Source organism: Thunnus thynnus, chromosome 2, assembly GCF_963924715.1.
Source record: "Thunnus thynnus chromosome 2, fThuThy2.1, whole genome shotgun sequence".
NCBI lineage: Eukaryota > Metazoa > Chordata > Actinopteri > Scombriformes > Scombridae > Thunnus > Thunnus thynnus.
The window spans coordinates 38,488,348-38,514,072 of record NC_089518.1 but is presented as its reverse complement, the minus strand read 5'-3'; the positions used below and the strand labels follow the sequence as shown (position 1 = coordinate 38,514,072).

The 25,725-nt window shown below is 36.1% G+C and overlaps 1 protein-coding gene across 1 annotated transcript; it reads left to right on the top strand.

Moving 5' to 3' along the window:
• Positions 1-3,678: 3,678 nt before the first annotated feature.
• LOC137170267 (GTPase IMAP family member 8-like) lies at positions 3,679-22,209 on the top strand. Its single transcript, XM_067573494.1, has 9 exons — positions 3,679-3,781; positions 4,135-4,255; positions 5,312-5,375; positions 5,808-5,861; positions 6,095-6,181; positions 8,630-8,683; positions 8,930-9,016; positions 18,708-19,943; positions 20,748-22,209. Exons 3-9 carry the CDS (start codon positions 5,360-5,362, stop codon positions 21,896-21,898), a joined length of 2,685 nt encoding a protein of 894 aa, XP_067429595.1. The 5' UTR covers positions 3,679-3,781; positions 4,135-4,255; positions 5,312-5,359; the 3' UTR covers positions 21,899-22,209.
• Positions 22,210-25,725: the final 3,516 nt, after the last annotated feature.

Below are 25,725 nucleotides of genomic sequence, written 5' to 3'. Positions count from 1 at the left end.
AGATGTTTGTTTTATTGGTTTATAATAATCGGTGCAGATCAACAACAACAATATCCTGGTCAGAGTTAATGTTTAATACCACCAAAATAATTAATGACTAAATTTCTGTCCGATTAAAACAGTTTTCTGAGTTTTCTCAGGTGAGCTGTTGTTACCTGTGTGAATTTTTTAACTTTCATTTACTTTAACAATGGTGAAGGTGCAAAAGCAAATTCAGCAAAAATATTTCTGATCTAAATAACAATTAACCCAGCAAACATGCCCATGCAGGCCCATTGTGGATAAGTGCTTCACCAGATCCCAGGAGTGACGTTTTCTCAAACAGAGATCAGTAAAAAGGCCATTAAATGTTTTTCTCCTCTCAGATTGAATAAACTGCAACAGGATTTGAAACTGAATCAACTAAATTATTTTGTTAATCTGACTTCATGTGTACCTGCTGTGTTCAGATCAGTGAAGTGTAGATCTCACAATTTGGTTTTGATCCCTTATTGTTGGATTCAAATGTATTAACTGTTGAATTACTCTTGTTCTTATCATTTATCACTGTATCACTGTCTCTTACTTGCCTTCTAAATTTTAATATTTGTATTAATGTTTGTTATTGTTTTTATATTCCTGTGTTTCTGCTCTCGTTGGACCTTTCTGTGTAAATACAAGTTGAATGAATAAATGAAAGAAATCATTGAGTATATTTTACCAGAACATATATTGATTTTCATTGATTTCATAAACGACATGCAGAGTTGCTTTAATTCATTTTTGAAATATAATAAAATACATCCTGTGTACATGGTTCTCTTGATCATTGTTGCTGTTATCATTATTATTTGTATTTTTTAATACTGACGCAAAACATCAAGTCTGGTTAAATGTCCTTGTGGTTTTAATAAATGTTGTTATACAAGTTCAAAGTAAAAATATTGGCTTCTGATGTCAACTGGTGAATTAAGATTTAAGATAAAATAATCTTTATTTTGGCCACTGACAATTTTCTACTCTGATTGGCTGTCAGACATGTGTTCATTTTATATGATGGACAATACAGCTGTGTTTCCTGTTTTTAAATTCACCAGAAAACAAACGCTCATTACTGTAATCTTTCAAAATGTCCTAATTGTTCCAAAATATCTGCTTTACTGTACAGACGTGTCCTCACATCCCTTCAGTTACTGATTCTGGACATGCAGCCAAACTTGGCAAAAACAACACAGTCACTCTAATAAATCAGACCTTTGGCCTGAAGTTAATCAGTAAATTAAACCTTTGAACAGGATGAAAGAAACTAAATGTAATCACACACTGACTTTAAGCTATAAAACAAACTGACACTGAGATACAGGCTTAATTGTTGTTTAGATCATGTTTTTACTAGATTTGTTTTTGCACCTTTACTGTTGTCAAAGTAAATTAAGGTAAAAACTTCACACAGGTAACAACAGCTCACCTGAGAAAACCTTCCTTTTAATCTGGCAGGAATTCAGTCAATGATATTAAACATTAACTCTGACCAAAACGTTGGTTGATCTGCAGCAATTATCATTAACCAACAAACTAAACATCTGACCTGCAGTTTAACTTTCTGAATCTGAGCAGCCATTTCTCCTCAGTGAGCAGCTCTCTTGGCTGCTATAGTAACTGAATTTATCCAGATGTTAATATTTACCATTAAACCAAAGACATGAAGAACATTTACAATCCATGTCTATTGATTTCAATGTGTGTATGATCACTAAAAATCAATTTAACAAAAATTAAACATGCTGAAACTATGGGTAAAGTATTCAATGTCTTCATTTGGTGTGAGTTTCTCTTTGGTCGCCATAATATCAAGTTTCCACACAGAAACTTCATCTCTGTCACAGTTTTCTATTTTATAGTGAAACAGCAGATCAAAGGTTTGATTTATTGGAGTGTGACTGTGTGTTGCTGCCAAGTTTGGATGGATCATCATCTGGAGGAAAATCTTATTCATCATATTGATTTGACATCTTAACATCCTGATTTAGATCAGACTTTAAATCAGTTCACATTATTTCTATTTTTCTTGTTTTTGTATCTTTTTCTCTCTTCCAGGATATCACTTCCTTCCTTCTATTCTACTTTAAACTAGCTGCAAATTTATACATTATAACAATCAACAGTCAACTTTTTTCTTTTGTTTAAATTATGTTATTCATAATGCAAAGTGGAACTAAAAAATGTGTTTGAAATGTGTTTCAATTTCATTGCTTCATTTATGCCAAAATCATGTAATTTAGGCAAAAACAAAAGCAGAAATTATATTTACTATACTGACAGTTCTCTCCTTCACTCACTGGACAAACCTGCAACTTGTTGGGCGATCATTAGTCGTTGCTTTTGATTTAAAAAAAAAATCCTTTACAGATATGCAAAAGATACAAATTGATAAACACATAAACAACAGAAAGGTGGAAAAAACCGTCAAAGGGGTTTGATCGGGGCACTCATCAATGCAAACCATACTTCATTAGAAAAGGAGAAAATATATTAAAAGGATGGAAGGGAGAAAAAAGCAGATAAGAGTGCACATAATAGTAGACATCCATTTGTATACATAGTAATTTATAATACAATAAAAAAACATAATCCATAATCCATTGTGGAGAAAGTGACCAACCTTTTACAGCTTTCTTACATTTTGCAGGTTTTAGGTTTATAATATGAGATGACTGAATGTTCCAGATGATTGAACCTCTGTAAATCAAACTATAATTGAGATGTTTGACAGACAGGAGGCCTGAGTTTACAGTTATTTCCAGTGGAATAATTGTGGAATTGATCTCATCAAGTTGGGCACACAGAGATCGAGTAGAGTGCACTTTATATTTAAAGACAGGTCAGATTTTGATTTTTAATCAGGAAAATCATTACCTCATACCTCAACAACAAAATAAGTCATCTGTTACTGCCTAATAGAATGACCCATATAACAGTATTATTCATATGACATTTTATGATCTACCACCACTAAGGTTTAAGTTTGATTACATTTAGGCAGTGAGTAAATGGACTGTAATTCTATAGCACCTTTCTAGTCTTCCAACCACTCAAAGCACTTTTACACTACAAATCACATTCACCCATTCACACACATTCATACACTGATGGCACAGCCAATTTGGGGCTAAGTATCTTGCCCAAGGAAACATCAGCATGTGGACTGGAGGAGCCGGGAATTGAACCGCCGATCTTCCGATTAGTGGACGACCTGCTCTACCTCCTGAGTCACAGCCGCCCCAAGTAAAGAAGCTTGTAAGAAACAAGATGCAAATGACAATTTCTGGTGTCAAAAACAGAAAAGTCAGACATTTTATTCGTCCAACCATCCACCCTGAACTAGCCACTAAATTTAATTTCATCTAAACTTTCTCTGACAGGTCAGTAGATCTGTGACTCAGCTGAAACCTGTTTTCAGTGTTTGGAGAATCTTATAGATTCACCCAGACTTGTCATTCATGGACAGATCTGTATATCAGCGTCATAAGACAACTCGCCTGATGATCTCAGCACTGGATGTTAAACAACTCTGTCCTTCCTGTTTTATTAACATGTCCACAGGGACGGCCATCTTGCAATACGAGGATGTTTGATTCAAGTATGATTAGAGTTCGGATCAAAGTCCAGTTTTTCTGTCCAATCAGGTTACTCGTTTGCTCCGGACACACCTTTTGTTCACCCTCAGTGAGTCAGTTATCACTGTGAAGTCTGTACTTTCCTTTATGAGCTTGAAGGTGAAATGTTGCAGTAACAACTTCAGGTGAGTAAAGAAATATGAGAATAAAGAAAATATGCACTTCATGACTTGATAGATACAATGTAATGCAGGTTGATTCAACAGCCGTGTTACTAAATGTTATTTTTTTGTTGAGATGACTACGTTACTTGTTTCTGTTGACTGTGTGTTTAATTTCTATAATTAACTTCTCCACAATTTTTAATCATCAACAGGTTTTACAAGTTTAACTTTTCATTTTACAGACTATTGAATCACTTTACAGTGTACGTGAATTTCTAGTTTTTCTTCTCACTGTATTTCTTCTTTTTAATGGTATATTTACATTATCATTGTTAACTGAGAACTGATTTTTATTTTGTGTGCTGACTGTTCAGGTTTGATGGATCAGAGTTAAAGATTATAACTGTCACAGTGACTCCAACAGCTGAAAACTATCTGCTGTAAAAAGCACAATGACGACGTACAACTGGTGACAACAGCAACAAGTTCAGGTAGGTGAAGCATTTTCAGGTGATTTAATATATTTTGTTTGTCTTTGATGTGATGTGCAAAGACTTCTTCATTTAATTAATTTGGAATTCACTTTAAAATGCAGCTGTTTCTAGTCTTTACTGGTGTTATTCATGCTTTTATCAGTTTTATAGACGGCAAATAAATCAGTTCTTATCCCAGAGTCCAAAGTCCAAAATAAAGTCAAACGAGGACAAAATTAATGTTACGGTGCAAGAGCAGTAATAAAACTACAACTGCTTCTGCTTCTTGTAATAAAACTGTTTACAGTATATTAGTTACTTTTTAGTTCAGAAAGAGAGAGCTGAGCATGTGTCCTGTTTTGAACCGATACAGATGTTTTAAAGATATTAAAATGATCAGAGACTGAGTGAGAAACACTTTGACCTTCATCTCTTTTTGCATGTTGCAATAAACACAAAACACAATTCTTTAACTGTTGTAATCAACCATGTTTTTCAAATCAAACTGTTGAACAAGTTCATAAAATTCAATATGATATTACAGATTAACAAATGAAACTTAAATGATCTCTACATACAGAACAATTCCTGAGTGATCAGACGTTAGAAAAAATCACTACAAAATATCAAAATAAAGGAGGAGTTACCTGACAAGGAATACAGAGTGGAAAATGACCTGATCACTTAAATAAATAAACATATGAAAACTAATCAGGTACAGAATCAATGATTGTAAATTAGCCACTTAAAGAACGAGGCATCACAAAACATGTCTGCCTAAGAGACACAGGATTAGTGAACAATGTAACCTGAATGTTTGTGAAACTGAGCAGCAGCAGTATGTGTCAAATATGAGAGAAAACTTTTTGCAAAATTAAGAAGTATTTCGAGCTTATTAAATAAATTCCAGATAAAGCCATAACAAAGACATTTACTGTTACATCAGTGCCATTACGTTCATAGAACCATATACATTTATAGATCTAATTATAAAGTCATCCTGTCAATTCTAATTAAAGTGAATTCAAAAAGAGTTTTGTTCTAATTTAGTGTTTTTCGTTGTGTTTTTATCAACCAGCAGCACCAGTTGAATTTCTGTCTTGTGGGTTTCCAGCAGAGTGACAGTATGGCTGCAGATTCTGGTGAGTCCAGTCAGACTTTACCTCACAGATATGCACTGATTAACGACGTGTTTCTAATTAATATACTTCATTTTAATTACAGTTTGACAGAATAGCAAAGTTGCAGGGAACAAGAATTTCCTCTATGAGATTAAACACGGGATGTTTTTTTTTTTTTACCTTTGCCAAGAAAGTTTTGTTTTCACTCCTGTATATTTATTTATTTGTCTTTTTGTTTGTTAGTTGTCTGAAAAAGAATTTAGTGAAATAAGGGAGAAAGTTAGAACATGTGATAACTTAATACAGTAATAGTTGGTAATGCAGCAAAGAAGCAGAACACTAAAATGATGCAACATTATAATGATACCACTGTTACTGTCATCAGCATATTTATTACAGAATATATGAGAAAGAATCAAGTATTGAATAAATGAATGAGTTTGTATATTACAGATGATCTGCAACCACTGAAGCGTGACAGCAGCTTTCGATTCCTGCCACCTAACAGTGAGTCAAACTGACCTTAGTCAGAAATATTGTGGTGTTTAATGAGATCTGAATTTACAGTGTTACATAAGAGATGGGTACAAAATGTCTGGTTTAAAGAAATACACAAAAACAGAGTTTCTCCAAATCTGCCTTTAAACTGCTGTGATTCTCTCTGGTTGATCATTTTAACTGCTGACCTTGGATTAAATCTGCACATAGTTGCCTTGAATAATTGATTGTTTTCTTTTCAGTGTCTGCATCTGCTTTCCCTGATGATCATCCAAGGCTGAAACAAAAGAAGACGATCTCTACTATCCTGGACCATGTTAAAGTTACTGGTAAGTGAGTGTAATGGTTGATATCGCTGGCATAAAAACCAAAAGGCCGTTGTGAAGCACCAGGTTTAATAAAACCTTGACAGCCATAGTTAAAATATTAATGTAAGTAAAACAAAGGGGCAGAACTCTAAATTATAATCAAGTCCACAAAGCACTGTGGAATCTTAAAAGTCCAGTTAAAAAGGGAAGGATGACTTAAAGATCTGACAGAGTCTATTTAGTCCACCATCCTTTTTAATTCTTTAAAAGCAGCAGACAGTTTAAGGAACTCAGCAGAGAGTCCAGGCTGACTTTCTGAAGAAAACTGTGAAATATATACAGCACCCCAAATATTAGCAGTGTAGTATTTTTCAGACTGTCTGTCTTTTTAAGCTCCTCATCATCTGTGACATTACAGCCTGTTTCTGCAGTAGAAACGTCAGAAGATGCTTTTGACTTGTTTTCACTCATCATGAATGTATTTCCTCCATGGCAGAAAAACATGTTACATAAGCCTTCAGAAAGTCTTGCAGGTTAAACTGAGCAAACCAAACACTTTTAGTGCTGACTGACTAACAGACTACAGACTACAGACAACCCAAAATACAACGCTAGAACCAGTGTTACACCAGTACTTTCTCAATTTAAAAAAAAGGACAACCCCACTTTTTAAAACATAATTTCCAGAGTAAAACATTGTCTTATATTCGATATGCCAGTATGGTTTGTGCACAGTCCACCACTGATAATATAGGCAACCAGCCACTTACTAAACTGAGAAATCAATCTTGCTGACACAATAGATTTTGATTACTCAAAGAGAAAGGGGTTGTAGATTTGCTAAAAGTACAAATATTTGCTGCTCTACAAATAATCAGACTGTATAAACTTGAAATATGTGTGAAACATCTCGTAACTGCGTAGGAAAAGCACAGAAGGTCAATTCTGGTACCATGACATGAGATTTAAATAACTGATTAAGGTACCCACTGTGTGACCTGTTCATAAAAATACAGAATCAATCAATCAATCAATCAATCAATCAGACTTTATTTGTATAGCACTTTTCATACAAATACAATGTAACACAAAGTGCTTGACACAATAAATCCCCCCACACCCTCCCACCCTCCACCCCCAAATCCCCCATCCACGCACAAACAACAAATTGCTATATTATAAATAAAGGACTCAAAAAAGAAACAAAACAGGAACTGAGGAAACACTGTCATAACTCTCATGAATTTGCAGTGAGGAAACACTAGAGGTAGGATGAAAATGTACAAATTCAGAATATCCAAATAAAATGATATAAAATTGAAGTGTGAAATAAGATAATAAAATACTAAAAAAAAGGAGATGTGTTGAAGTAAGTAAAACTAGAAATAAAAAGTACGTTATAAAAAGAGAGAACAATCAAAAAAACCAACAAACAAAAACCAAAAAACAAAATAAGAATAGAATAAAAGGATAAACAAAGGAAGCTGTTCCAGAGACGTAGACCATAGTAATAAAAGGATGCCTCTTCGTGGGTTTTTGTTCTGACTTTAGGGATAATTAAAAGGCTATTACCAGAAGACCTGAGGGTCCTAGAGGGTTCATAGATTAAAAGCAAATCTGATAAATAGGTAGGACCAAGACAATTAAGAGCTTTTATAGACCAATAAAAGGATCTTGAAATCAATTCTGAAGCAGACGGGTAGCCAGTGCAGAGACTTTAAAAGTGATGTAATGTGTGCTCTCTTTCTGGTCCATGTCAACACATGTGCAGCTGAGTTATGAAGTAATTGTATTTGTGATATTTTCTTCTTAGGGAGACCAGGAAGTAGAGCATTACATTAGTCAATCCTGCAGGTAATAAAAGTGTGCAGTAGTGTCTCTGTATTGGCTTGAGAGAGGAATGATCACACTCTGGCAATGTTTTTCAAATGATCAAATGCATCACTAGTTTTATTTCTAATGTGGGGTTCAAAACTGAGATCTGAGTCAAAGATGACTCCTAAGTTTTTCATCTGTTGACAGGGTTTTAATGCCAGTGCTTGCAGAGAGTTCCTCTCTCTGAGCTTCACTACCAATGACCAAGACTTCAGTTTTGTCGCCTAAATGTATGCACTATATTTCCTGTAAATGTTCAGCTTCTCTTGACTCGCTGCAATACTATAGTTTCTCCACAGGATGTTTTTTTTTTTATCTCTGTCAAGAAAGTTTTGTTTTCACTCCTGTATGTTTGTTTATTTGCCTTTTTTTTGTTAGTTGGCTGAAAAAGAATTTAGGGAGAATTTAATAAGGGAGAAAGTTAGAACATGTGACAACTGACTACAGTGATAGTTGGTAATGCAGCAAAAAAGCAGGCCATAAAAATGATGCAACATTGTAATGATACCACTGTTACTGTCATCAGCATACTTATTACAGAATACATGGGAAAGAATCAAGTGTTGAATAAATGAATGAGTTTGTATATTACAGATGATCTGCAACCACTGAAGCGCGACAGCAGCTTTCGATTCCTGCCACCTAACAGTGAGTCAAACTGACCTTAGTCAGAAATATTGTGGTGTTTAATGAGATCTGAATGTACAGTGTTACATAAGAGATGGGTACAAAATGTCTGATTTAAAGAAATACACAAGAATAATGGCTGACAAATCTCCAAATCTGCCTTTAAACTGCTGTGATTTCTTCTCTGGTTGATCATTTTAGATGCTGACCTTGGATTAAGTCTGTTAGAATTTAGTTGCCTTGAATAATTCATTGTTTTCTTTTCAGTGTCTGCATCTGCTTTACCTGATGATCATCCGAAGCTGAAACAACAGGAGACAATCTCTACTATCCTGGACCATGTTAAAGTTACTGGTAAGTGAGTGTAATGGCTGATATCACTGGCATAAAAACCAGTTCATCACAGAATCCATTACTAATAAAAGGCAATATGTACTATTGTAAGAATGTTCACTGTAGTCTCATGGCAGAAGAGTGGCTGGTAGGTTCAAAATATGATATTCATATTACTTTAAAATATGAATATGATTGTAGGAATCTAGGATCTCCAGAGCCTTAAATAAAGGACAGATTTGCACCTTGACAGATTCAGTTTGCAGCCTGTTTCTGCAGTAGAAACGTCAGAAGATGCTTCTGACTTGTTTTCACTCATCATGAATGTATTTCCTCCATGGCAGAAAAACATGTTACATGAGCCTTCAGAAAGTCTTGCAGGTTAAAGTGAGCAAACCAAACACTTTTAGTGCTGACTGACTAATATACTACAGACTACAGACAACCCGCGTTTTGGATCATCTGCAGAGGTTTGAATGTACATTCAGGGAAGCCTGCCAGTAAGGAGTTGCAGTAGTCAATTTATGATATTATGAGAGCCTGTACTAGGAGTTGTGCTGCATGCTCAGACAGGTAGGGTCTGATCTTCCTGATGTTGTACAGGGCAAACTGACACGATGGAGTGATTGAGGCCACCTGAACCTTAAAGGTTAGTTGGTCATCAATCATGACACCTGATGTTTTGTTGTATAGAGGGATTGTCTGGGATGACAAGGAGCTCTGTCTTTTAGAGGTTGAGTTGAAGGTGGCGTTCTTTCATCCATGCCGATATATCAGCAAGGCACAATAAATGACTATGTTATAGGCAAGGCAAGTTTATTTATATAGCACATTTCAATAACAAGGGAATTTAAAGTGCTTTACATAGAGCATAAAAGGCATCAAGACAGAATATAAAAGCAACACAAAGCAATGTAAAAAGACATTTAAAAACAATTAAAAGTGTTGAATTTGGAAATAAAAAGAAGCTAAAAAGGAATAAGACAGATAAAACAGGAGAATAAAAGTTACAGTGCAGTGTAAGATATTAACCCTCAAATTTGGTTTAATAAAAGGCAAACAGAAAAGTCTTCAGCTGTGATTTAAAAGAACTGAGAGTTACTGCAGACCTGCAGTTTTCTGGGAGTTTGTTCAGATATGTGGAACATAAAAACTGAAAGCTGCTTCTCCATTTTTAGTTTTTACTCTGGGGACAGAAAGCAGACCTGTCCCAGATGACCTGAGAGGTCTTGCTGGTTCATAACGTAGCAGCAGATCAGAAATGTATTTTGACAGTATTTTACAATCCAATTCTTTGACAGACAGGAAGCCAATGTAAAGATCTGAGAACTGGAGTGATATGATCCACTTTCTTGGTCTTAGTGAGGACTCGAGCAGCAGCGTTCTGAATCAGCTGCAGCTATCTGATCAATTTTTTAGGGAGACCTGTGAAGACAGCGTTACAGTAGTCGAGTCTACTGAAGATAAATGCATGGACAAGTTTTTCCAAATCCTGCTGAGACATAAGTCCTTTAATTCTTGATATATTCTTCAGGTGATAGTAGGCTGACTTTGTAATTGTCTTAATGTGGTTGTTTAAATTCAGGTCTGAGTCCATGACTACACCAAGATTTCTGGCTTGGTTTGTAGTTTTTAACATTATCGATTGAAGCTGAGTGCTGATTTTTAAATGTTCTTCCTTGGCTCCAAAAACAATTACTTCGGCTTTGTCTTTGTTTAATTGAAGAAAATTCCGGCACATCCAATTGATGGTTTGTTCAATGCACTTACTCATTACTTGTATTGGACCATAGTCCCCTGGTGATGCGGTTATGTAAATTTGTCATCTGCATAACTGTGGTTAAATATTTTGTTGTTTTTCATAATCTGAGCTAGTGGAAGCATGTAGATGTTGAACAGAAGAGGCCCCAGAATGGAGCCTTGGGGAACTCCAGAAGTCATTTTTGTCCGCTCAGATGTGTAATTACCTATAGACACAAAGTAATCCCTGTCCTTTAAGTAGGATTCAAACTAGTTCAGTACTGTGCCAGAAAGTCCCACCCAGTTTTCCAGTCTGTCTAGTAATATGATGTGGTCGACCGTGTCAAATGAGGCACTGAGATCCAGTATATATATACTAATATTGAAATTCTGCCACTGTCAGTGTTTAAATGTATGTCATCGAAGACCTTAACAAGAGCAGTCTCAGTGCTGTGATGTGGTCAAAATCCTGACTGGAAGACATCAAAATGGTTGTTCAGTGCCACAGAGTTGTTCAGCTATTGAAAAACAGCTTTTTCAATGATTTTACTTAAATTGGGAGGTTGGATATGGGCCTATAATTGTTAATTAGTGAAGTGTCGAGATTGTTCTTTTTTAAGAGTGTCTTGATGACGGCAGTTTTCAGGGCCTGTGGGAAGACACCTGAGAGAGGAGATGTGTTGACAATCTGAAGAGGATCTGAGGCCATGCAGTTTGAAACAGTTTTGAAAAAGCCTGTAAGCAAGACGAGGATTTCAGATGTTGTATAATATCCTCCAGGTTTTTATGGTTGACCGGATAAAATTGTGTCATACTACTCAAATTGGTTTTAAGTGGACAGGGACAACATATATCCTGCACCTGATATGGTGGCACTGACTGCTTGTCTAATTTTCTGAATTTTGTCAGTGAAGAAGGAGGCAAATTTATTGTAGGCCTTGGTGGATAGAAGCTCAGGGGCCACTGACACTGGGTTTGTTAGCCTGTCAACAGCAGCAAATAAGGCACGCGCATTATTATTGTTTTTGGAAATGATGTGAGAGAAGAAGGACCGAGGAAATTTCCTCTTTACAGATGTCACAATGAACCTGGAGATTTATTTTTCACCACCTGCTTTTAGCTTTTTCACACTCTCATGGAGATCTTTTCTTACCATAGACAACCTTCACCTTAGTAGGTACAATGCAATCAATAACATTTGTAATTTTAGAACTGAAATTATCTACAAGCTCATTGACTGAGACCCAAGAGAGGGCAGGTGTGGAAGAGAAAGTCTGAATAAACATTTCACTGGTGTTTTCAGTGATATACCGTTTTGTGATTACTTCTGTTTGAACATTTGATTGCACAGATTTAGCACTCTCAAAGACAAAACAGGAATGATCAGAGTCATCACAACCTTAGAAATGTTAATACCCTTAGAGATGATTAAGTCCAGAGTGTGCCCCTTGTTGTGTGTGGGCTCCATTACATGCTGGATCAGTCCATAGTTATCAAGAACAAAACACAGTTCTTTAGTCTCTCTGTCCTGGAGGTTGTCCGCATGGATGTTAAAATCACCAACAATAACTACACAGTCAGAGTCAATACAGATAATAGACAGCAGTTCCGTAAAGTCATCAAAAAAGGTTGCACAGTATTTCGGTGGCCTGTAGATATTTAGAAATATAGCTTGAGAGGAGGAATTCAACTGAAGAGCCACATATTCAAAATAATCTAATTTCCATAAGACATCTGTCAGCATTGTGGGGAATAATAGATAAATAAATGAATAAATAAAGGGAAAAAAAACAGGAACTGAGGAAACGCTAACATAACCCTCATGAATTTGCAGTGAGGAAACACCAGAGGTAGGATAAACATGTAAAAAGTCTGAATCACAAAATAAAATAATAATACAAAATTGAAGTGTGAAAAAAGACAATGAAATACTAAAAGAAAGGAGATGTGTTGAAGTAAGTAAAGCCAGAAATAAAAATTAGGTTATAAAAAACAAACAATTAAAAAAACAAACAAAAAAGAAAAAAACAAAATAAGAATAGAATAAAAGGATATACCAAGTAGTAAAACAGGCTAAAACATATAAATAAAAGACAGATAAATAAATAAAATAAATAAAGTTAGATCAAAAGCCAGATTAAAAAGATAGGTCTTAAGTTTGCTTTTAAAAATATCAACACTCTCTGCTGCAGGTCTTCATGAAGCTGTTCCAGAGATGAGGACCATAGTAATGACAGGATGCTAGAGGGTTCTAGGAGGTTCATAGGCTGAAAGCAAATCTGATAAATAAGTAGGACTAAGACAATTAAGAGCTTTATAAACCAATAAAAGGATCTTGAAATCAATTCTGAAGCAGTGCAGAGACTTTAAAAGTGATGTGTGCTCTCTTGCTGGTCCAAGTCAACACACATGCAGCTGAGTTATGAAGCAACTGTAGTTGTGATAAATTCTCCTTAGGGAGACCAGAAAGCAGCGCATTACAGTAGTCAGTCTTGCAGGTAATAAAAGTGTGCAGTAGTGTCTCTGTATTGGCTTTAGAGAGGAACGATCGCACCCTGGCAATGTTTTGATCAAAATGATCAAATACATTCTTAGTTTTATTATCTATTATCTATTATCTAATGTGGGGTTCAAAACTGAGATCTGAGTCAAAGATGACTCCTAAGTTTTTCACCTGTTGACAGGGTTTTAATGCCAGTGCTTGCAGATTCACATTGAGTTCCTCTCTCTGAGCTTCACTACCAATGACCAAGACTTCAGGTTTGTCCTGGCTGAGCTGTCAAAAATTCTCTGCCATCCATAATTTGATATCTAGAATACAGTTAAAAAGGGCATTGATTGGCCCTGAGTCATCAGGAAACATGGCGATGTAAAGCTGTGTGTCATCAGCATAGCTATGGAAATTGATGCTGTGGCTCCTGATGACATTTCCGAGTGGCAGCACGTAAAGGTTAAAAAGTGTAGGACCTAAAATTGAACCTTGAGGAACACCACAGTTCATTTTATAGCTTTTAGATGAGCAATCATCAATGCTTACTAAAAACCAGTTAAAAACAGCACCACAGAGGCCAATTAAACTGTGAAGTCTGTCTTAAAGAATTGAGTGATCTACTGTATGAAAGGCTGAACTTAAGTCAAGTAATACTAATTTGGAGGGATTTTTCACATCCATATTGGACCTGAGGTCATTTACAATCTTAACTAGTGCTGTCTTAGTGCTATGATTGGTCCGAAAACCAGACTGTTTTATTTTTTCAAAAATATTGTGAGTGTTAATAAAATCATTTAACTGGTTAAAACAAGCTTCTCTAAAATTTTACTAAAAAAATGGTAGATTGGATACTAGTCTGTAGTTATTAAGTATGGAGACATCCAAATAACTATGACGGTCTTAAGAGCAGTAGGGGAGACACCCATCTGAAGAGAATAATTTACAATGTTAAGAAAATCTTCATTAAAAAAAGCTATAAAAGCAGGTTGCTGGTTTTAATTGAGAAATAGCTTTGCCAAGCATCTCAGCATCAACTAGGACAAATTTCTCCAGTGTGTCTTCATGTAAAATCAAAGGTTATGGGGTGTTAAAATTCATACACTGACACTGAGGTAGATTCAGGGCCAGCCCTTGGTTTTTGGTGGCCCTAAACGAAATTTTGTTTGTGGCCCCAAAACACTCCGAGCTCAACCACCAAATCACACACACTGCTCATAACTGAATGAACATGAACAAAACAATGTCTATCAAAAATATTATATTAAAATATATAAAAATATATTAAAATTTGAGAAGTTAAGATACAATTAACAATTACAAGTCATTCAAAATAATAAATGATAAAGTTGATATATTTAAACTATAAAAAGCAGCAAACTTGCACATGAGGTCTATAAAAAAAGACAATGACAAATGAACACAATACAACCAAAAATATTTTGCCAAATGAATAGCAATGAAAAATCAATGTAAGAGTGCAAAATATTCTGAATGAAGTGAACACTACAAAAGTCACTGGCAGGGTACAGGCAATCCTCAGGGATATATTAAGATTTGGATACAATGCTGTCAGTTCCTTCTTCTGGACAAAGTCCAGCAGTTCAAATGCAGTCATCCTGTTTGTAACTGAGGAGGGTTTCTGATTTCCATGGCCAGCTCTCTCCCATAAATGTTGGCTTCCTCTCCACTCCTCAGTGTGTTCTCAAGCTCCTCACATTGTTTCTCCAGTGCTTCATCATCCAAGGTTGGGAAGTTTAGCAGTACCCCAAACTTGCTTTTTTTGCCTCTGTAGCTGCAGTCACATCAGAAGAGGGAGTAGATGCCCCTTAAGTCTCTGTCGATGTCCCCTCAGCAGCAGTTTATCAGCTGATGAGGTAGATGGTCCTGGTGCAGTGGAAGATCCTCCAAAATATTTCAATAACACCCCTGAAAAGATTATATATTAGATATTAAGGCTTTTTAAATATAGGATGTAAGACATTATATAGGTATGTTATATGTATCTTCCGGGCATATTTATTAAACCACACAACAACCACAATTTTATCCAATTATGCAAATTATCCAATTATTATAAGTATGTCAAAATATGATCTACAATCTACTATTTAACATAGCTAGAAAGCTAGTGGTTAGCCTGAAACAATTTGGGGTAATTTGGACACTTGATATGTTACATATGAAAATAAAAGTCAAAACACCAATTTAATGTTGCAAGAAAACATTCATTGCTAGTTAACAAGGAAAGCTAGCCATTATGAATTATAAATGGTGCTTGCAATCCCACTTATGTTAACTAGCAAAAAAATAGCAAGAAATCAAGCTTTTTCTAATGAAAAACATTTCAGCTAAAATAAATAATACTACTATATTCACTACTTTCTAGCCAGCTTGCAAAGTTAAAATTATTGTGGCTATATTCAGTTTAATTCGTTCAAAAACATGACTTTAATGTTGCAAGAAAAACGACAAATGTCAAATTCATTCAATCAGATTCAATAATTAATAACATAACATACCTTTATCCTGTGGTATTTGTCCATCTCCAATTTTCTCTTCTTTTGCCCCTGAGCGCCACTCCTAAATTTTCTTTTAGGAGCCATTTGTGTAATGTTACTTGGTTCATCTAAATAAGTTGCAAATGGAGATTTATTGCCGCATTAACCAGCAGCAGACTCAACAAGATGGCGCTGCTACATAACAACAAACCGTTGACCAAAGCTAAGTTGCCATGGTTACACACTGAGTTTGTTGCTACTGTTGCGGCTGTAAAACAGTGGATAAATTGTTTTCAGCGACACACAACCCTGTGAAACGACTCGTTTTACCATCAGAATTTGATCCATTCACTCCGATAACAGTTGGAAAGTCTAGAAGAGCCGCATGACTAAATTATTTTATCCCTGTTCAAGTTAGCAGAAGGCTAACCTGAAGTTAGCTGCTCGCCTGGTGGACATCTCTGGCATGCATTCATCCAGCCAGTACGGGAAAGTCACCACAGATTTCAGATTTTAAAACTCTTTATGTGGTCGACAGAGAGATTTATCTGGAGGTGAATGGCTTAATTAGCATTGTGTGAACGAGGTTACATTTAAGCAAGGGCTTAAATGTAACGGACGCTCGTTTATATGTAAAAGTCCTGCATTGCAGTGTGAGGAGTGAACCACACAGAAAGTCACACTGATCGCGTGGTCCCCCCTAGCGGTTGTGGCCCTAAACAACTGCATAGAGTGTTTATGCCAGGGACCCGCTCTGGGTAGATTTGAACTAATAGTGTCTATTTGTTTTCTGAAGTCGACTGCAAAATCCTCACATTTGGAGTTGGAAGACATACTGCCAGACTGCATAAAAACAGGGTTGATTAGAGGGTCAGTGGTTGGAAGTGGATCTTGGGGTTGTTTTGGTTGTCGGTTATTTCTTTTGAAAAGTGAGCTTGTCTTGCCAGTTTGATTGCCTTATTGTAAATACTCAGCTGTTCACGGAAAATTAGGTAATTGACTGTTAATTTATTATTTCTCTGTCTTCTTTCTGCTGTGTGGCAGTTTCTTTTTAATTGCTTAATTTCTTTGTTTCTCCAGGGAGGTGTTGGATTAGTGGTGATCATTTTCAGTCTTAGTGGGGCTACTGTGTCGAGGGTTGACCTTAGTTTACTAATAAAACTATCATGTCACCTTACAGATCAATGAAATTTGCAGCCACTTCAGTAGTAAGATCGATTTCCTGACAGTTTGTTCTGGAATATCCTGTTGTATAAAACCATTTACAGAAAAAAATACACAGAAGTGATCTGACAAGCCTACATCCACAACTGAAAAGATATTAGCAGATAGGCTATGGCTTATTAAAAGGTCTAAAATGTGTCCTCTGTTATGAATAGGCTGAGTAACATGTTGTATAAAATTCATACAGTTCAGCAAATGTAAAAATTCTGAAGCAAAAGAGTCTGATTGATTGTCCACATGCAAGTTAAAATCACCTAAAATAATAATTTTGTTGCAGTTGGAGTGGATAATTGACAGTAATTCTGAAAAGTCTGAAATAAAAGAAGCGTATTGTTTGGATGGTCTGTAAACTGTCACATATAGTAAAGAGGGCCTGCTAAAAATAAAAGAGTGATATTCAAAAGATGTGTAATCATCAAATGTAATGTACAATTTACAATGCACATCAAAAACTGGAGACAACAGACGCAACACACATAGTCCTACTGCTGATGGCTGAAGGCTTATATTAGGACAGCGGTGGCCTAAAGGTTAGAGAATCGAGCTTGTGACTGGAGGGTCATGGGTTCAATCCCCAGACCGGCAGGAAAGTGGAAAGCATTGCTTCCCTCACTACCACCACCAAGTTGCCCTTGAGCAAGGCCCTTAATCCCAACTGCTCCAGTGGAGCTGCTCAGTGGCAGCAGGTCAAGCTGTGGTTGTACTGGGCAGCTTCCAGGTGTGAATGTGTGTTACTGTGTGAATGTGATCAGGGTTCCTCTCAGTGAAACTTCCCTGAATAAATAAAAGCTAAAATCCACTGACAACATGATGGACGCTTTCACTCTACCTATGCCAACATCCAGTTCTGGGATTAGCTCTAAAGATTGTCTTTTAAAATCAAGCAAATGGTGACTCTGGTACAGGTATCACTATTACAAAAATATAACAAATTTAGGATTGTCAGTAGTCAGAGACCAAAAACTATTGGAAAATATGAATCCATCAGAGCTATGCTTGAAGTTGCTGTGACAGAAATAAACAGCGCATGCTTCAACATGAAGTTAGAAGATAAAAAATGTCTTTCTAAAACAATGGGGTCTGACAGGAGGTGGTCATGTGACAGTCAGAGAGATATTAGAAGAGAGAATATTACAGCCCACAGGTTGACATGATCAACATGATACTGTAAAGAGACCTGCAGAGAGACACTGAGGCAGCTGTCAGAGTATCTGAGCAACTAATGAAATGTATATGTTGCTGTGCCAAAATATGCCAATAAAAATCATAAAAAACTTTTCAGTAAATTGGCAGCCATGACGATGATAATATGGCAAACAGAATATTAATTTTAATTTTTTCAGTTTTAGTTAGATACGTATTTTGTTGATTTGCTATCATATTTAAACACCAAATTAATTCAGATCTGGACATTATAATTGGGAGTTAAACCAGTGTTTCTCCTCTTGTGAAGAAAGGCAGAGATGATCTATTCATGACACTCACGACAGGTCTGGACCTCTTGTCCATGTGTACCTCAGAGAAAATTCTAAGTACAAGAAAATTGATGAATGCCACAAATGTTCTTAAATTACTTGTACGTGCATCTTAAGAACAAATCTGCTCCTACAAATGGTTCTTGCTTGAGGCCTATTGTCATGTCCATGTGGAATTAAAGAACTGGAACCAATATAACAGTGAGCAGGTAATTTTTTGGTTATTTTGTGCAGATTTATACACTTGCAAAAATTGATAAATTATTTTTGTCTATCTCTCTAAGATATTACAGAATCTGCATTCAGGATTGTGCTTTTGGGGGAAAGTGAGGACAAAAAGACAAGACTTCGAAGCTTCATCATTGGTGACCAAGAGGATCATTTCCAGAAAACTTCTCCAGTCAAGCAAAGTGTGGTCACCCATGGGGAGTGGAAAGGAAAAAGAATAACAGTAGTTAAAACTCCAAACATGTTCAGACTGTCTACAAAAACATTAGAAGAAGAGATGAAGAGATGTGTGGCTTCTTGTTTGCCTGGACCTAATGTTCTGCTGCTGTTAGTCGAACCTTCTACATTTACAGAGAAGAAGAGAGAAAAACTGGAGTCCATTCTGAGTTTGTTTAGTGAAGATGCTTTTAAACACTCAATGGTCATCATGACACATCATGAGGGGACTGAAAATTTGTCTTTGACTCGGCTTCTTGAGAAATGTGGACAAAGACACTACAACATGTTTGAAAATGACCACAGATTGTTTGTGAAGAAGGTTAGGAGAATCGTGCGTGAAAACAAAGGAAACTTCCTCACCTTCTCTGAAGAGACCATAAGACCAAAGTCTGAACTCATTAAACCAGTTTTAAACCTGGTTCTGTGTGGGAGGAGAGGAGCAGGGAAGACTTCAGCAGTCAAGGCCATTTTAGGTCAGACAGAGCTTCATTCAGTCTCCAACTCATCAGAGTGTGTTAAACATCAGGGAGAGGTGTGTGGACGTTGGGTTTCCCTGGTGGAGCTGCCTGCCTTGTATGGAAAACCTCAGGAGGCAGTGATGGAGGAATCATTCAGGTGTATCTCCCTCTGTGATCCTGAGGGCATCCATGCCTTCATCCTGGTCCTACCTGTGGGTCCCCTCACTGATGAAGACAAGGGAGAGTTAAAGACCATCCAGAACACATTCAGCTCTCCAGTCAATGACTTCACCATGATTCTGTTCACTGTGGAGACAGATCCTACAGCTCCAACTGTTGACTTTGTAAGAAGGAACAGAGACATCCAGGAGCTCATTCAGAGCTGTGGAGGAAGACATGTTGTTCTCAACATCAAGGACAAGCAGCAGATCCCTGAGATGATGGATATTGTGGATGAAATGAGACGACACAGGGATGAACAATGCTGCTATACAACAAAAACATTTGCACGTGTCCAAACGGATCTTTACAACAAGGTTTTGCAACAAGAGAAAAACATTAACATGTTACAGGATGAACTTAGAGACCTGAAAACAAAGACCAGCTGTGAGTATAGTACTTCAATGATCTGCAGTTCTGTCATAAACAATGTTGAGCAAGTTACTCAAAAATTATAATTAATTACTTATTACATATTACTCATTGTAAAAGTAATGACATTACTTTATTAACATGTTACAGTACTTTTATTACTCAGCTGTCAGTTCTGTCAAAGTTTCCTTTAAACTACACACACACACACACACACACACACACACACACACACTGCATATTCTGTATTGATCAAATATAGAAACAGGAAATGAGACGTTTGTGGTTTAACAATCAGGCAGGAAACAGTTTGGAAGGATTTACTGACCATCCAACAGCTAGCGTTAGTGTAGCCTCAGTGATGCAGCACTGCAGAAGACTCAACCTCAGCTGCAGGATTCACACACCTGAACTCTGAACTAAACCAGCATCAGGTGACTCCTGAATGTAGACGTACCTGTGGCTAACGTTAGCAAGCACGCTAAATACACATGTGAATAAGAGAACTTTGAAATTAACTGCAAGTTGCATTTCTATCTGTCAACTGATTGCAAACCAAACTGATATCAACCCTAATAATCCCAGTAAGACAGCAAACACCTCAAGTGTAAAAGTAACAGAGTGTTACTGGGATTAGTGACTGTAATGTAATTACTGAATTTCAAATTGTAATCCCTACACTACTGTTACTGAAAGAAGTAATAATATTACTATAATGTGTTACAAAGTAATGTGTTTCTACCCAACGCTGGTCATTAAACATGTTGTATACAAGGCTCCTGAGCTTTAGCAACTGTCACCATTGAACTCCTTCTTCTTATTTCACAGGTGATGATGAGAATCAGAGATCAGAGAGTCTCAGGATTGTGCTGCTGGGGAAGACTGGCTGTGGAAAGAGCTCTTCAGCAAACACCATTCTGGGAAGAAAAGAGTTTGAAGCCAAAACTAGCAAAACATCAGTCACCAAATGGTGTCAGAAAGCAAAGAGTGAAGTGGACGGTCGTGCTCTCATTATGGTCGACACTCCTGGTCTGTTTGACCCCTCTTTGTCCCGTGAAAAGGTTGATGAGGAGATGTTGAAATGCATCAGTCTTCTGGCTCCAGGACCACATGTCTTCCTGTTGGTGTTACAGATTGGCAGATTCACACCAGAGGAGAAGAAGACATTAAAACTCATCGAGAAAGTCTTTGGGAGGAATTCAGAAAAGTTCACCATCATTCTTTTCACAAGAGGAGATTCACTGGAACAAGATGAGATGTCCATTGAAGAATACATTAAAGAAGAATGTGATGATTCCTTTAAGAAGCTGATTGATGACTGTGGAGGAAGATACCATGTGTTTAATAACTATGATAAACAAAACCGAACACAAGTCAGTGAACTGATAAACAAGATTGACTCCATGGTGAAGAAAAATGGCGGCAGCTGCTACACCAATGAGATGCTGCAAGAGGCCGAGGCAGCAATAAAGAAGGAAGTGGAGAAGATCCTGAAGGAGAAAGAAGAAGAGATGAAGAGAGAGAGGGAGGAGCTTGAAATACCAAAACAAGAAGACATGAAAGTGATGAGAAAAAGGATGGAAGAACAAAGAGCAGAAAGTGAACAGGAGAGAGAATCATCAGATGTTCAAAACAGAACAAAACAGGAAGAAGAGGGAAGAAAGGCAATAGAGGAGAAATATAAGAAACTAACAGATGATATCAATAAGAAACATGAAGAGGCGGCTAGAAAACAAGCAGAAGAATCCAATGAATTCAGACAGAAATACAACAATAACTTTGCAGGTCTGATGGCAGAGTATATGGAGGAAAAGGAGGCACTGAAGCAAAAGTATGAGAGACAAATGCAAGAGACAGAAGAGAAGTACAGCAAAGAGTTAGAACAAAAAGAAGAAAAACTTGAAAACTTGAAGAAAAAACATGATCAAGAAATCAATGAACTGGAACAGAAATACAAAAACAATTGTATTATCCTCTGAACGTCCCGCACTAAAGAGTGTAAACAGAAAAAATAACAAGAAAAGAGAGAAGAAGACGACAGAAAGAGGCACAAGAAGGAAAGAGCTTAATATGAAAGAAGAGGACAGAATCAGAAAACAGCAAGAGGAAAAAGAAAAAATCTGATATAATGAAGACAAAGTATGAAGAGGAAACCAGAAAGAAGCTGAATGTTGAGTTGAGACATAAATACAGCAAAGACTTTGAAGCTGTGATGGAGACAAAAGCAACAGACAGAAGAGAAGCTTCAGAGTTTCAACTATGACATCATCTGTCAAACAAAGAAAAACAACTAATGGAAGAAGTTGAGAGAAAAGAAATAAAACTTGATAAATGCATCATTACCTGAGAATGTGAAGCACTGCCTACATTCTTCATCATCATCATGATCATCATCATCACACACCTGTATATCCTCACTGACATAATCCATTCTGCCCACAAACTCAACCTAAACATAATTCTAATCTATTTTTTCTCCCCATTTCATACCTACAATTTAACATAATCATCCTAGAAAGAGATATATTCTTATTTTGTAAATTACGGCGTCACTGTGGTGTTTTGTGTTTAAAGCTCTAATATGGGAATGGATAACTGTACATATGAAATAATTATAAATACATAATGGTGTTTCCACGTGATCTCTGTGTAAAACAGTAGTATTAATGTATCTGTGTCTCCAGAGGGAGCTGATGATGTCACTGATGATGTCACAGCATCAGTCGGGGCTGAAAACTACAAGTTTGAAAAGTAAAGATGTGATGATGTGAAGTAAGAAAGCAGTGATGTTATCTTCTCTGCTGGAGGCTAACAGCTGCAGGCTACATTAGCCGCTACTAGCATCACAACACACCACAATCTGTACAGTCAAGTGAATAGAGTCAAGTTGCATTGTGGGTAATGTAGGCGCCAGGTTTTGACAAACACAAGTGTTTAGTATAAAGGATGATATCTCTGGTTCTGCTGCATCACTTTTGATCCTTTTTATCCTTTTATATGTTCAGAAGTACTGAGCAGTTCTGTATGTTTTATATCTTTATATGTTTTATTGACCAAAGACTGATATACAGTTTGAATATCAACAATAAGTTATGTTAATAATTACTTTAGTGTGTTTACAGGGTCAGAGCCTCTGTTTAAAGTCTCTGGTCATTTTTCTTGTTAGGAAGAAAGAAACCAAATCCAATATTTGTCTGTTGTCTCCTGATCTGTTCATCAGCAGGTCTGTGAAGGAGATTCAGCTTTTCAAACTGTTTATGAACTCTGGAACAGCTGACTATGACATGATGGTATGAGAAATAAAGCTACAGGCCTAGACATGCAAAAAAGATCTTCCTGACTGAACTTTTGCTAAACGCCATTGTTCATTGATGGATCTCCGATCGTTACAGTTATCAACTGTAAAGGCGCCATGTTGGTTGGATTTCAGTAAAGCAGTAATGTAACTAGTAGTGGAAAGTAACTAAATACATTTACTCAAGTTTGTTATTGTGTGAATATGATTATTCAAATTCTACTTCATTTAGTTTCTCAAACTCAGCATTCAGTCTCTGAAAGTGAAAAAAAAACAAAAAACCTTCAAATGTTTTTCTCCACTCAAACTGAACAAACTGCAACAAGATCTGAAACTGAATCAACTTAATTTTGTTAGTCTGACTTCATGTGTACCTGCTGTGTTCAGATAGAGTGAAGTGTAGATCTCACAGTTTTTATCCCTTATTGTTGGATGAAACTCTTGTTCTTATCATTTATCACTGTATCACCATCTCTTATTTGCCTTCTATATTTTAATGTTTGTATTAATGTTTGTTATTGTTTTTTATATTCCTTTTTTATGCTAAAGACAGTGTTTCTGCTCTCATTGAACCTTTCTGTGTAAATAGAAGTTGAATGAATAAATGAAAGAAATCACTGAGTATATTTTACCAGAACATATATTGATTTTCATTGATTTCATAAACTACATTCAGAGTTGCTTTAATTTGTTTTGAAATATAATAAAATACATCCTGTGTACAAGGTTCTCTTGATCATTGTTGCTGTTATCATTATTATTTGTATTTTTTAATATTGATGCAAAACATCAAGTCTGGTTAAATGTCCTTGTGGTTTTAATATATATATATATGTATATATATAATATATATATATATATAATATATATATATATATATATATAATATTGTTATACAAGTTCAAAGTAAAAATATTGGTTTCTGATGTCAGCTGGTGAATTAAGATTTAAGATAAAATAATCTTTAATTTGGCGAACTGGAGAATTTTCAACTCTGATTGGCTGTCAGACATGCCTTCATTTTATATAATCGGCAGTACAACTGTGTTTCCTGTTTTTAAGTTGACCAGAAAACAAACGCTCATTACTGTAATCTTTCAAAATTGTCCTAATTGTTCCAAAATATCCTCTCTTTTAAAAATGGTCCTGCTTTACAAAGGTTTCCTCACATCCCTTCAGTTACTGATTCTGGACATGCAGCCAAACTTGGCAAAAACAACACAGTCACTCTAATAAATCAGACCTTTGGCCTGAAGTTAATCAGTAAATTAAACCTTTGAACAGGATGAAAGAAACTAAATGTGATCACACACTGACTTTAAGCTATAAAACAAAAACTCTGACACTGAGATACAGGCTTAAATGTTGTTTAGATCTGAAATGTTTTTACTAAATTTGCTTTTGCACCTTCTCTGTCATTAAAGTAAATGAAAGTAAAAACTTCACACAGGTAACAACAACTCACCCGAGAAAACCTTTTGCTTCTGTTTTAATCTGACAGGAATTCAGTCAATGATATTAAACATTAACTCTGACCAGGATGTTGGTTGATCTGCAGCGATTATCATTAACCAATAAACCAAACATCTGACCCCCAGTTTAACTTTGTGAATCTGAGCAGCCATTTCTCCGCAGTGAGCAGCTCTCTTGGCTGCTGTAATAACTGAATTTATCCAGATGTTAATATTTACCATTAAACCAAAGACATGAAGAACATTTACAATCCAAGTTTCCACACAGTAACTTTAATTTTACAGTCAAACAGCAGATCAAAGGTCTGATTTATTGGAGTGTGACTGTGTGTTGCTGCAAAGTTTGGGTGGATCATCATCTGAAGGGAAAACTGGCTCAAGATTTACCTGCATATTAGTTTTCATATTAATTTGACTACTATTACTTTTTACTACATTTTCTGATTCTCATTAGGATCAGACCTTTAGCCAGTTTACATTATTTCCAACCATTTTCTATGCCAAGCAGTCACTTCCTTCCTTTTCTTCTACTTGAAACTAGCTGCTAATTTATACTATATAACAATCACCAGCCAACTTCTCTTTTGTTTAAGTTATGTTATTCGTAATGATAAGCAGAATAAAAAATGTGTTAAAAATGTGTTTCAATTTCATTGCTCAAATTATTTAAAAATGATACAACAGTCAACACTACTGACAGTTGTCTCCTTCACTCAGACATCAACATGAACTCTTCATAAACCTGATTGGACAAACCAACCACATGTTGTTACTGTCTTACAAAATGACCCTTATATCCACTATAAAAACTACAATTATGAGAATAAAGAAAATAACGACCAGAATCACAGATACAGTGTAAAACAGTTTGATTCAATAGTTCTGCACCTAAATGTTCAGCTTTTGTTGAGATGACTCCTTTACTTGTTTGTGTGTTGACTTAATTTCTATAACTGAACTTTATGGTTCTGGTCAGTTATCAGAAACACAGTTTACATTACAGTTCTGTCTCGTAGCACAACGACACAAACTACAGGAT

What these genes read in the sequence shown, in the direction of transcription:
- LOC137170267 (XM_067573494.1), top strand. An exon ending in TCGATTCCTGCCACCTAACA is followed by an intron (nt 8,684 to 8,929) that starts GTGAGTCAAACT and finishes TTTTCTTTTCAG; the next exon opens with TGTCTGCATCTGCTTTACCT. An exon ending in AAAGACCAGCTGTGAGTATA is followed by an intron (nt 19,944 to 20,747) that starts GTACTTCAATGA and finishes CTTATTTCACAG; the next exon opens with GTGATGATGAGAATCAGAGA.